A 13,905-nucleotide genomic window follows, 5' to 3' on the forward strand; every position below is an offset into this window, starting at 1 on the left:
CAGGGGAAATAAAATTCTCAGGGCTGGCTCTGGGCAGGAAGGTTTAAAGGACATTTTTTCCTCTTGCTTTTTACCTCTTGCTTGTTTTGCATTCCCAGCCCGGAGTGTGAAAGCTGAGGGGATGCACAGATCTTGCCTACACCCACTTTCAGGATTTTTTTTTGCTTTATTTTTTCCTCTTTTCATCCTTTGGTTTGATTTTTGTCAGCGAAAGCGCTCGCCCAGAGATTCCTCAGGGAATCTTGCAGGCTCGGAGACATCCTTGCATCTCCATAAAACACCAACACACTTCCCAAGCATCTCCCTTTCACTTCCCCACCTGGAAGAAAGCAGCTTTAATTAGCAAATTATTAGGAAAGCTGGGGTTGTTTTTCCCTTCAGTGTTTCCTCTGTTGCTCCTGCTTTGCTGATAAGAGTTTGAATAATGCAGCTGCCTCCATGTGGTGCTGGGGAGCTGTTTTGTCTCCAGGCAGTTCCTTTTTGACAGCCTGTGTGTGTTTTTCTTCCTCATATTTACTCCTAGGAGTAATTCCCTGCATCCTAAATGCCATTTACCTCCTCTCCATCCCCTTCTTTAACAGCCAGCATCCCTCTGATCATTATATTGGAATTAATCTGTAGTAAATGAAGTTTTACTCCAGTTCAGAGTTGGAATCTCTCCTGCTCTGCTTCTTCCACAGCTAAAAATAAAAGGGGAGCTGAGACTTTGTTGCTTCTTAGTGAAAGGTGTTAATCTAGATCATTAATGGAGGATTTATTTAATTAAAGACCTTTTAATCACAGTGTTTAAAGAGGCTCAGCCAAGTGATGAGGTGGCTCAGGGGGTTGGTGATAAAGTCACCCTGGTCACCTCCAGGTCAGGTTTAATTCCTGTGGATTGTGGGCAGAAAATGCTGTGTGTGGTCAGTGGGTTGTTTAAATATATTTTTTTTTGGCACAGGATATGCAAAATTCTCCCTTCTTAATGGGAGAATAATCTCTGTACAGTCATTTAAAATATTAATTAAGTCCTTCACAGAGTTCTCATTTCATTTTGCACAAAATTTGGTGTCTGCCTTGCTGTTGTAAATCAGAGGACTGGGACCTCTTTCTCCACTTTTTAATAAAAAATAACCACTTAATCTAACAGGTGAAGGTGAATTAAAACCGGGATTTCTAATTGGGAGTCACCTTGTTCTGTTTGCAGAGATAAATTAAAAGGAGCCTTGAATCAATGCATGTTTGTTTTTCTACAGTGCTGCTTTACCCAGAGCAGGGTTTTCCTCCCCTGGGATTTAGGTTGAATTTAGATATCTTTGATTGGCAAAATTGGAAATGCCTTCCCTTTCTGGGTTAAAAAATGGAAGAAAAATGGTGAATTTTGCAAGAGATGCTGACAATTTGTGTGCTCGGGGCCCCAAAATCCCCTCCCTGCCTGGGGCCTGCTCTTCCAAGAGAATAATTCCAGGTGCTTGCAGGAATTCTGTGCACATCCAGGCACGGTGTTTTCATGTGGACACTGAATTAAACCTGATTTTCTGCGAGTCTGGCAGTTTTCTGCTCTTCCAGGGGAAGAATTCCAGGTGTTTGCAGGAATTCTGTGCACATCCGTGAAAACACGGTGTTTTCATGTGGACACTGAATTAAACCTGATTTTCTGCAAGTTTGGCAGTTTTCTGCTCTTCCAGGGGAAGAATTCCAGGTGCTTGCAGGAATTCTGTGCATATCTGTGAAAACACGGTGTTTTCATGTGGACACCAAATTAAACCTGATTTTCTGTGAGTTTGGCAGTTTTCTGCTCTTCCAGGAGAATAATTCCAGGTGTTTGCAGGAATTCTGTGCACATCCAGGCACGGTGTTTTCATGTGGACACCGAATTAAACCTGATTTTCTGTGAGTTTGGCAGTTTTCTGCTCTTCCAGGAGGAGAATAATTCCAGGTGCTTGCAGGAATTCTGTGCACATCAGTGAAAACACGATATTTTCATGTGGACACCGTATTAAACCTGATTTTCTGTGAGTCTGGCAGTTTTCTGCTCTTCCAGGGGAATAATTCCAGGTGCTTGCAGGAATTCTGTGCACATCCAGGCACGATATTTTCATGTGGACACTGAATTAAACCTGATTTTCTGTGAGTTTGGCAGTTTTCTGCTCTTCCAAGAGAATAATTCCAGGTGTTTGCAGGAATTCTGTGCACATCCAGGCATGGTGTTTTCATGTGGACACCGAATTAAACCTGATTTTCTGCGAGTCTGGCAGGGATTTCCTCTTTACTTTCACTCAGATCCCAGGATTTTGGCTGAACACGCCGGGCCAAAGTGAGAATTGATGTAATTCTGATTTTTTTTGCCTGTTGGCAGCTGGTCCTGGCCGAGAGCTCCCACTCTGACACGGGCTCCCAGTGCACCGAGAGCCACCCGGACCTTCCACCGCCCCTGGAGAGGACAGGAGGCATCGGAGACTCCCGGCCCCCATCCTTCCAGTAAGACCCAAATTCCCATTTATTTCTCAAATCCTCATTCCTCTCCATTCCCCACCCTCCTTTCTCTTCCTGCTGGCGAGCCAACTGCTTGTTGTGGTTGTAAAAAAATCAAATATCGGGGAATTAAAAGGGGGATGGGAATGAAAAGCCTCTGTCGTTGTTGGAGTGAAATATTTATCCAAAATATCTCATTTTCGAGCCTGCTGTGGATGAGTTAAATAGGGAGGGAGCCCAGAATGCTCTTTGTAGTGTGTGGCTGACAAGTAATTAGTGTGTTATGTGTAATTAGGGAGGGTGCAGAGCCAGCTGAACGCTGCTGGCAGGAGGGAAAATTTCCATGAGGAATAAAAAATTCCTGCTCCGTGTCCATCCAGAGGCTGCCAGCTCCATCTGCGTGTGGCCAGAGTGGGAATATCTGATATTGTTATTTCCTGGTCCTGATCCAAGGGGAATCCTTAGGATACCTTCATTTCCAGGGAATTTCCACCAGGAGGATTTAAAGCAGGGCCTTGTGCTCTTAGGCTGTGTTTGGAGATGGAAATGTGGCCTGGATTTGCCTTTTTTCCATTTTTTGGGATGGCTGGAGGAGCCCTCAGGGTCTTTCACAGATAAAAAAATTCCAGAGGGGACAAGAGAAGGAAAATCCTGACCCTGCCTGGGAGCGCCCTCCTGTGTTCTGAACTGGGCAGAAAATAAAACCAGACTTTTGTTTTTCCTGGCCTAAACCTGCCTGCAGCAGCTGCAGGCTCGAGCTTTGTTTCAAAAGGTTAATTAGGGAATTAGGCACGAGGTTTGTGGGTCCAACACCCCGCTGATCCTCCTGTGCTTCCAGAGTATTCCCAAATATCAGAGAAATATCAGAGAAATATCAGGGAAATATCAGGGAAATATCAGGGAAATATCAGAGAAATATCAGGGAAATATCAGAGAAATATCAGAGAAATATCAGAGAAATATCAGAGAAATATCAGAGAAATATCAGGGAAATATCAGAGAAATATCAGGGAAATATCAGGGAAATATCAGAGAAATATTAGAGAAATATTAGAGAAATATTAGACAAATATTAGAGAAATATTAGACAAATATCAGAGAAATATCAGAGAAATATTAGAGAAATATCACGGAAATATCAGAGAAATATCAGAGAAATATCAGAGAAATATCAGGGAAATATCAGAGAAATATCAGAGAAATATCAGAGAAATATCAGAGAAATATCAGAGAAAAATCAGAGAAAATCAGAGAAATATCAGGGAAATATCAGGGAAATATCAGGGAAATATCAGAGAAATATCAGAGAAATATCAGAGAAATATCAGAGAAATATCAGGGAAATATCAGAGAAATATTAAAGAAATATTAGAGAAATATCAGAGAAATATTAGAGAAATATTAGAGAAATATCAGGGAAATATCAGGGAAATATCAGAGAAATATCAGAGAAATATCAGGGAAATATCAGAGAAATATCAGAGAAAATGTGGGGATGCTCAGAGGACGTCACTCAAGTTGTGTTTTCTGCCTCTGTTTTCACTCCCAGATAAATCAATTCCCTATTTTCCCTCTCCTCCATCCTTTTTTCCTGATTTTTTTGAACTCCAGCAGAGAATCTGGCTTGTGGGGAATTTTCCTGTTCTAAAATTTGTTTTCCCTTGATGCCTTTTTGGCTTCTTCCCCTCACAATTTCCCACAACTTCTCAACATTTTACAGCGGATTTTTATGTTCTATTTTCATTTTTTCAGTCCAGGAGAGAATGTAAAGATTCCCTGAGTTTAGTCCATAACACAGGGCAGAGAATCTCAGTTATTCTGCATGAAGCCTTAAATTCTGTCAGCATTAAATTTAATTTTAAAGCACACCCACAGATTTAAAGTGATAAAGAATCCACCATACTTTAAAATGATTTGTTTCACTGTTGAGCTTAACAAATCTTTCATTATAAAATGAACCTGAATCATGACTGGATCCTCTTCTGATCTCAAGAAATGATAGAAAATTACATTTATTGAGATTTTGCTGTGGTGGTTGTGCAATAAAAGTGACTTTTACCTTCCTGATTCCCAAACCCCTGTAATTTTATTTAAATTTAAAGAATTTAAATATTCTTCAAGCTACCAAAGATCTGTCATCTCCTTGCCTTATATAAATAAATGCCAGCTGAGCTGGGTGTTGTGCAATTGCACAAACAGAAATGGTGCTGGATAACAAAAAAATCCAAGGAAAAGGTGAATTAGGCAATGCCATCCAAGGGAATGAGATTTTATCGGAGCTGAAGGGAAAACTCCACTCCCTGCCTGGCAGCGTTGATATTTTGCTTCACCGTTGATGAAATCCAAATAAAACTTTTATTTTTTCCCCTCTCTCTGCTGCGGGTTCTGAAGCTCATCCTGCATTTCGTGCTGCACTTTTGGGGGTGTTTCAAGGAGGATTTTTGGAGGGAATTTGGTGGAATTTGGTGAGGCACTGGGGGGATTTTTGGATGGATTTTTGGAGGGAATTTGGTGGGATTTGGGGGGATTTTTTTGGTGATATTGGGAGGAATTTGGTGGGGTATTGGGGGGATTTTGAAAGGGATTTTTGGAGAGAATTTGGTGGAATTTGGTGTGAGGCATTGGGGGATTTTTGGAGGGAATTTGGTGGGATTTGGAGGGATTTTTTTGGGGTGATATTGGGAGGAATTTGGTGAGGCACTGGGGTGATTTTTGTATGGATTTTCGGAGGGAATTTGGTGGGATTTGGGGGGATTTTTTTGGGGTGATATTGGGAGGAATTTGGTGAGGCATTAGTGGGATTTTTGAAGGGATTTTTGGAGGGAATTTGGTGGGAGGCATTGGGGGGATTTTTGAAGGGATTTTTGGAGGAATTTGGTGGAATTTGGTGAGGCATTGGGGTGATTTTTGGATGGATTTTCGGAGGGAATTTGGTGGGATTTGGGGGGATTTTTTGGGGTGATATTGAGAGGAATTTGGTGAGGCACTGGGGGGATTTTTGAAGGGATTTTTGGAGGGAATTTGGTGGAATTTGGTGAGGTGTTGGGGTGATTTTTGAAGAGATTTTCGGAGGGAATTTGGTGGGAGGCATTGGGGGGATTTTTGAAGGGATTTTTGGAGGAATTTGGTGGAATTTGGTGAGGCATTGGGGTGATTTTTGAAGAGATTTTCGGAGGGAATTTGGTGGGATTTGGGGGGATTTTTTTGGGTGATATTTAGGTATTTTTGGGGTACCTCTCAGAGGTGCCTGGCCATGGCAGGGTTCCTGAATTTTAGGGGGGGATTTTTGAGGGGATTTTGGAAGGGGGATTTTTTGGGAGTTGCCAAATCCACCTGGAGCCCAGTTTGGTGGTGAGGTGAGAGCTGTGGCCTCTCAGTTGCCTTCCTCACGTGGAAATGGAGCTGAATTTATGGAGCTCAGCACTGGGGAGGAAACAGGGCAGCTGGGAGTTATTTCTGCACCCTTTTAATGGTTTAAATCAGATTTCAGAGGCAGATTTGGGCTCTGAGGTGATGCAGGAGCAGGAATTCTGAGCAGGAGTCAGTAGATGGTGCTGCAGGGATGGCCAAGAGTGACCTGAGCAATGTCACCCTCTCCCCTTTTCCAAACCAAAAGTGTCAAAAAACCGTGTGACAGCACTGAAATCCCTCCTGGCATTTCGGCAGGGATTAAAATGTGCACTCAGACGTTTTTCTGGAGTCCAACCTCCATTTATTAATTTCTGTGGTGGACACAGTGCATTTCCTTGAGGCACAGAGAGCGTGTGGGTGTGCAGGAGCCTCTGAAATGTGGCAGTGTGACACTTGAGAGTGCTGTCACACAGCCAGGGGTGGCCCCAGCTGCCACAGGGGGTGCTTGGTTTAATTCCCTGGGCTAAAAATCCATGTCCAGCCTCATGGAATTGTAGAAGCACATCAGGGATGCTCAGTGGAGGTAAATGATGCCCACTGCACTCTTCATTGTGAAGTGGAACTCCCCAGCAACTGCAGGCTCTGGATAAAGGTTATAGATAATTCAAATTTAATTCAATTTAAATTTAAATTTAATATTTTAATTTAATTTATTTATTTTAATTTAATTTAAATTCGGCCCACATCAGATTATGTTGTCCCTGGTAGATTTGTAGGAGTTTGGGGCAGTTTAATCCAGTTTAAGGAGCTGTGGCCCTTTCCAGCACTGGAGGTGACAGGACAGACGGACAGAGGAGGAAAAGCCCAGAAAAACCCCACATTTCAGTCCCAGTCTCCTGAATTAGCACTTTGGGAATCCTTGGCTTGGTGGGTGAAGGACACAAAGCCTTGACCCTCACACCTAAACCGCTCTCTCCCTCCGTTCCTCCTCCTGGGAAGCTCCAAGGATATTTCTGCTGGCAGAAAAGATGAATTAAATTGGAAAAGTGCTCTCACTCAGAGCAATAAATGATTTACAGGAGCCTGGCGTGGCAGGACAAGGGGGAATGGATTCACTGTGCCACAGAGGGAGTTCAGGGGGGACACTGGAGGAATTCTTGTCTGCTCCATCCCCGGCCAGGCTGGAGCAGGGGACAGGGGAGGTGTCCCTGCCATGGGACACAGGGCTGGGGGTCCCTGTGAGCACAGGACACTCTGTGCTTGTGGCCCTGAGCCCTGCCAGCTCTGCCAGGCTGCACCCTCAGGATCAGAGCTGTCAGTGAGGAATGGCCCGGGAGCTGCAGCTGCTGCTCGCGTGGATTTGGGGTTGTCTTTTAGTCCTGGAGGTGGATTTTGGGTTGTCTTTTCAACCCTGAGGTGTTTTCTGGTTCTCTTTTCACCCCTCAGGTGGTTTTTGGGTTGTCTTTTCACCCCTCAGGTGTTTTCTAGTTGTCTTTTCACCCTGGAGATGGATTTTTCATTCTCTTTTCACCCCTCAGTTGATTTTGGGTTCTCTTTTCACCCCTCAGGTGGTTTTTGGGTTCTCTTTTCACCCTGAGGTGGTTTTGGGTTCTCTTTTCACCCCTGAGGTGTTTTCTGGATCTCTTTTCACCCCTCAGGTGGTTTTTGGGTTCTCTTTTCACTCCTGGGGTGTTTTTTGGGTTCTCTTTTCACCCCTGAGGTGTTTTCTGGTTCTCTTTTCACCCCTCAGGTGGTTTTTGGATTGTCTTTTCACCCCTCAGGAGGATTTTGGGTTCTCTTTTCACCCCTCAGGAGGATTTTGGGTTCTCTTTTCACCCTTGAGGTGGTTTTTGGGTTCTCTTTTCACCCCTCAGGAGGATTTTGGGTTCTCTTTTCACCCCTCAGGTGGTTTTGTGATATCTTTTCACCCCTGAGGAGGATTTTGGGTTCTCTTTTCACCCCTGAGGTGTTTTCTGGTTCTCTTTTCACCCCTCAGGAGGATTTTGGGTTCTCTTTTCACCCTGGAGGTGGATTTTGGGTTCTCTTTTCAACCCTGAGGTGGTTTTTGGGTTCTCTTTTCACCCCTCAGGAGGATTTTGGGTTCTCTTTTCACCCCTGGGGTGTTTTTTGGGCTGAGCCCAGCAGCCCGGCCCCGTTTGCCGTGCTCAGCTCCAGAGCAGCTTTGTGCCCTCTGCCCCGCCGTGCTCCCATCTCCATCTGCCCCTTGTGTGGGGAAAGGAAAAAGGGAAAAAATCCAGTGATTGTCCCCGTTTGTTCTGTGACAGCCCCAACGCTGCCAGCAGCAGGGATGGCCTGGACAATGACACAGGCATGGAGTCGGTGATCAGCCACCGGCGCGAGCGGCACCGGCGCAGGAACCGCGAGGGCCACGAGGACGGTGAGTCCTGCCTGAGGGGCTGGGCTGGAGAGTAAAGCAGGGATTTATTGAATTTGGGGTTCACCTTGGGCAGGGCAAGAGCATGGGCAGGGCTGCACACAAGGTGGGCACAAAATGGGCACAAAATTGGCACAAAATGGGCACAAAATGGGCACAAATCACAAAATGGGCACAAAATGGACACAAAATGGGCACAAAATGGACACAAAATGGACACAAATCACAAAATGGACCCAAAATGGGCACAGAATGGGCACAAAATGGGCACAAAATGGACACAATATGGGCACAAAATGGGCACAAAATGGTCACAAAATGGACCCAATATGGGCACAAAATGGGCACAAAATGGACCCAAAATGGACCCAGAATGGACCCAAAATGGACCCAAAATGGACCCAAAATGGGAAAAAAATGGACCCAAAATGGACCCAAAATGGGAAAAAAATGGACCCAAAATGGACCCAAAATGGACCCAAAATGGGCACAAAATGGACCCAAAATGGGCACAAAATGGGCACAAAATGGGCACAGAATAGACACAAATCACAAAATGGACCCAAAATGGGCACAAAATGGTGGACTGGTCATGAGGTCTCACACTTTGATAAGTTTTGGTCCATTTGCACTTTGGGGTTTAATTGTCCAATTGCAGCTGCAGGTTTTGGGGTCCCATCCTTCTCGTTCCTCCCCTCAGCCCCCCTTGTTTGTGCTTTTTGCCCTGAACCCTTGTCCCAGCTGTCCTTGGTGTGCAGCAGGAACAGGATTTGTTTTGTGTCCCTGCTGTGTGCAGAGCTGAGTGACCCTGAGTGTGAGCTCAGAGCTGCACCCTGGGCACCACAGAGCCTGAAATAAATGAAAACTGAAACTTCAGGCATCAACTCATCCTCCCCTTGCCCAAATTCCCTCACATCTCTCTCAGCAGCAACTCCTGCATCACCACCACGAGGGACTCGTGGCTGCATTCCTGCCTGCTTGCAGGGCCTCTTATTATTTTAATGGAATAATTTGATAATTGCTCTGAAACTCTTTGAAGCTCAGCATTTTTCTGAGAGGTCTGCACAAGCCATGGTGAAGGGTTTGTTTTTGACAATCTGCTTTTTGTAACATGAAGATGAATAGCTTGGAGAGGATTAACTGTTGATTTCTCAAGGCTTGGATCCACTGTGGTGTTTTCTGCTGCTGAAACAGGGGCTCTGAAGATTTGTTTTTTTTAGACTTAAATACACCCAAAGTGCACCTATAAAATGCAGGACTCCATCTCTTGCCTCTGGTCTGTACATCAAAGTAAGCTTGGGTTTTTCATTCATTGCCAGACAAGAATTTCCAGGCTTAATTAAGAATTAATAGGTGCCACCCATTGTGTTCTAAATGGTCCAGAATTTGGAATACTTGGGCCCAAGAAATGCCATCATAGCCTTTATTCACAGCTCCACCCAGCAAAGTATTTGCCTCCAGTTAGAACACCGGAAATCAGATTTATACTGAGGGTTTCTGTCCATTTATTTATTTTGTTTATTCGTTTATTCTGTTCATTTCATTTTCTGTTCATTCCAAAGTGTCACTGACTGGGAGTGAGTGGAAATCCCTCAGTGGGAGGAGCAGAGAGCTGCCTGTGCTTGATCCCGACTGCAAATTCCTTTGGGAACACACAGGAAGAGGCAGAATCCTCTCACAGTGTCCATTAAAAACTTGTTGCAGGAAGAATGTGAAAAGAGGAGTTGTTTTAAGCATTAAATCAGTGCCATGTTTTGCTGTGGGTATTTTTGGCACAAGAGCTGGTGTTGGTGGATGGAATTAAAGTTTGAGCACAGAGAGTTTCTGCTTGGAGTGGTGTGAAATCAATCCATGCATTTCTCTTGAGAAAGAAATGGGATAAAATCTCCTTTTATCAGAAGAACCTGTCACAAACATCACCTGCTTTGTGAATTTAGGCTTTCTGGTGAGTTCTGTTAATGTGCACAAAGCGAGGAGAACTGCTTTAATGGACATTAATTAATGTCCACGGTGTTTCTGTGGTCATAACAATATTTCATTTAACAATAACAACATCCAGTGCACAAAATAACACCACGAGTGTGTTGCTTTCAGTGGAAAGCAGGTCTAAAATGCACAGTTCAGCTCTGTGTCCTGAACTGCCACCTGACATTACTAAAATCAGTGAAATACCTTAATCCTGGGAAGGATTTTAAGGCTTTTTTCATAACAATGATCCCAGAGACACCAAAGAAAGATTTTCTGTGCTGAGTCCACTGAGGCCACAGTTCTGGAATTGAGAGGTTCCACATAATTAAGGTTGGGAAAACCCCAGGGAAAGCAAGGGACACTAAACAAAGATTTTCTGTGCTGAGCCCACTGAGAACAGAGCTCTGGAGTTGAGAGGTTCCACACAGTTAAGGTGGGAAAACCCCAGGGAAAGCGAGGGACACTAAACAAAGATTTTCTGTGCTGAGTCCTCTGAGGCCAGAGCTCTGGAATTGAGAGGTTCCACACAGTTAAGGTGGGAAAACCCCAGGGAAGAAAAGGACACTAAAAGATTTTCTGTGCTGAGTCCACTGAGGCCAGAGTTCTGGAATTGAGAGGTTCCACACAGTTAAGGTTGGGAAAACCCCAGGAAAAGCGAGGGACACTAAAAGATTTTCTGTGTTGAGTCCTCTGAGAACAGAGCTCTGGAGTTGAGAGGTTCCACACAATTAAGGTGGGAAAACCTCAGGGAAGAAAAGGACACTAAACAAAGATTTTCTGTGCTGAATCCACTGAGGCCAGAGCTCTGGAATTGAGAGGTTCCACATAATTAAGGTTGGGAAAACCCCAGGAAAAGCGAGGGACACTAAAAGATTTTCTGTGCTGAGTCCGCTGAGAACAGAGCTCTGGAGTTGAGAGGTTCCACACAGTTAAGGTGGGAAAACCTCAGGGAAGAAAAGGACACTAAACAAAGATTTTCTGTGCTGAATCCACTGAGGCCAGAGCTCTGGAGTTGAGAGGTTCCACATAATTAAGGTGGGAAAACCTCAGGGAAGAAAGGGACACTAAACAAAGATTTTCTGTGCTGCTCTCCATTTTAATTTACAAAAATTGTCTCCTTAATTTTACTGGAAAACTTTGCCAGCTTTCAGTCTGGGCTTGAATGGCAACAAGATGCTTCCAGAGGTTTGATTTGGGGTGATGGTGAATTCCCCGGGTTCTCCAGGGGTGCTCATTAACGCTGTGGTACCACGGGTGGATTGCTCACCACAGCAGCCTGGATGTTTTCCTTCATTGCTGCAGGATTACTCACCCCACAAAAGCTGTTTTTGCTGAATTGCTGCTGGGCAGTTCCCCACACACACACAGGCTGTGATAAATATTAATTCCAACTGCAGCTGGAAGGTGTGGGACAGCATTTTCACACCTCTTCCCATTGAAAATGCAGAAGGATTTTGGGTGTCCCTAAGCTCTTCCACCCATTTCCCTTAAACTGTGTTCCTATTTTAAGTGCACAGACAATGAATCTCCATCCGTGCTTGTAAATTCTCTGATTTCAACATAATCCTCACAAAGAGAATGTGGTGGCTTGAGGAACATCACAAAACTTTTTTCGGAGCTGTGTGACGCTCCAGACACCAAGAAAATCTCGAGGAAAACTGATCTGGCAAAAAAAAAATAAAGATGTCAGAGCTCCTCCTTTCCTCTCTTCAAGCAATAAAAGCCCTCATTGCTTTGGGAGGTTGACAAAGTCCTATTAATAGTGAAAGTAGAGTGAGGATCTTAATTAGGGCCTGGCACATGTTGTGGGGACCCCTGGCTGGGAGGAACAAAGCTCCCTGTCAGCTTGCTGAGGAGGAGTGGGAAAGGAGACTGTGGAAGCTCTAATTAGGGAGGTAATTAAGGGACAAGGGGTTTTTTGGGGGTTTTTTTGGGTGTTGAGGAATGTTTTACAGCCGCTGCCGGGTTTCTGACAATGTCAGCAGTGGGGTTTCAACACCCACTTTGCTGTGGGGTGAACTTAACCCTTGTGCAGCCAGAAATGCCCGTGCTGGAGGAGCCCTGGTGTGGGCAGGCTCACAGATCCCAAAGGTTTGGGAAGAGGAGCTGGTGCATCTCAGGGTTGCTGTTTCCCTGAGATTCTCCTTGGGGTTGGTGTTCCCCAAGGTGCTCAGGGTTCCCCCAGGGTTGCTGTTCCCTGGGAGTTTCCCCTGGGAATGGATTAACCCTGTTCCCAGAGTTAATCAGGTTTTCAGTCTTCTCTTTGCCCTGGGTGTTTCACACTGAAGCCAGAGCAGACAAGCTGAGCCCAGCAGTTCGTGTTATCAAGGCTGTTTATTCTTAATTATCTCTCAGTTGTGTCCCAGCTCTGCCAGGCCTCCCTGGCAGGGTCCCTGATCTCAGTTGTGTCCCAGCTCTGCAGGGCGTCCCCAGCAGAGCAGGACACGCGGGGGACTGGGCGGCTCAGAGAGCCCCACACCTTATGTACAGTACCCCTGACCCAACCACTGTCCACAATGAACTTTTTATTGACAAAATTGTACCAATGCCTACTGCCTATGCTAACATGTCAGTTCTACTCTAAACCAATCTCTAAAACCCAACTCAGCACAAGATGGGGGACGAGAGCAAGAACAAGGAGCACAGGGGCCACTCCCCAATTCCTCCATCTTGTCTCTTCAGCCCCATATGCTAAGAATCCTAATTTCTATATTTATATTCTATAATAAACCATCCACTACTTATTTTAAATTCTTAGGGTTTGTGATTCTTCCTGCATGTGAGTGTTCACTGCCATGGCAGGGATCAGAGGCAGTGCCCTCCTGGGATCTGTGTGGGTCTGACTGAGCCCCCTGGACAGACCCCAGACCCCCTGTCCGGTCTCCAAACCCTCCAGGGTGGCCAGAGGGATGTTCTAGACTCCAACAGGAGCAGATTTGGTGCAGATTCCCCCTTGCTGCTGCAGCATGCAGGGTTTTTACCATGCCAAGGAACCTGCAGGAGGGCTGGAGCTGGAAATCAGCTGGGCTGGGAGTGCTGAGCCTGGCTGGGGTGGAGGGATTGGAGCCTGGCTGGGGTGGGAGTGGATCCCACTGGGGTGGGAGTGCTGAGCCTGGCTGGGCTGGGAGTGTTTGTTGAGCCTGGCTGGGGTGCAGGGATTGGAGCCTGGCTGGGGTGGGAGTGTTTGTTGAGCCTGGCTGGGGTGCAGGGATTGGAGCTGTTTGAGGCTCCCAAGAGCTTCAATCCCAAGTGTTACCTTCAGGTAGAAGGCTGCGACTTGGTCTCTTGGTCTTGGCTGAGCCTCGCCCCAGCCCCTCAGGCCATAGCCAAACACTGACACCAGTATGGTGGATGGTTAAAATGGTGATTTATTCGCTTGTATCTTTGGGTTAACTACTCGAAGAGGTTTCGCTACGTCACAAAGGGATGGTGGGTTTTAGTAGTTAGTAAAGGGGAATAGAAATTTACCGAAGTTAGAGGAGAGTTGCATATTTTAGAGGGACTTTTTTCGCTTATCTTTATGGACAAGGCTGTGGATGAGGGAGAGGAAGAGTCCCAGCTGCCTTCCCGTTACATTCCGAAATCTTCCTGTGCCTGTCCTTGCCTGCCACACCCAAGGCAAGTCAGGGTACAGGGAGTGCCCATGAGGCAATCCCATTTTCCTTCCCTATTTAGGCAGCAGGGACTGAGCCCTGCACCCAGCAGGTTTTATTTAGTGGTCACACATTTCCTCTAAT

At 45.5% G+C, this 13,905-nt stretch overlaps 1 protein-coding gene across 2 annotated transcripts in view; it reads left to right on the top strand.

Annotated features, from left to right (window-relative positions):
* Positions 1 to 13,905, top strand: part of DVL1 (dishevelled segment polarity protein 1) — a 79,672-nt gene that overhangs the window by 38,860 nt on the left and 26,907 nt on the right. For both annotated transcript variants that reach the window (XM_063417322.1, XM_063417323.1), the window contains exons 3-4: positions 2,339 to 2,460; positions 8,091 to 8,203. In XM_063417322.1, the coding sequence (XP_063273392.1) occupies positions 2,339 to 2,460; positions 8,091 to 8,203 (235 nt within the window). The remainder of the gene's footprint in view (positions 1 to 2,338; positions 2,461 to 8,090; positions 8,204 to 13,905) is intronic.

This window comes from Prinia subflava, chromosome 21, assembly GCF_021018805.1.
Source record: "Prinia subflava isolate CZ2003 ecotype Zambia chromosome 21, Cam_Psub_1.2, whole genome shotgun sequence".
Lineage (NCBI taxonomy): Eukaryota > Metazoa > Chordata > Aves > Passeriformes > Cisticolidae > Prinia > Prinia subflava.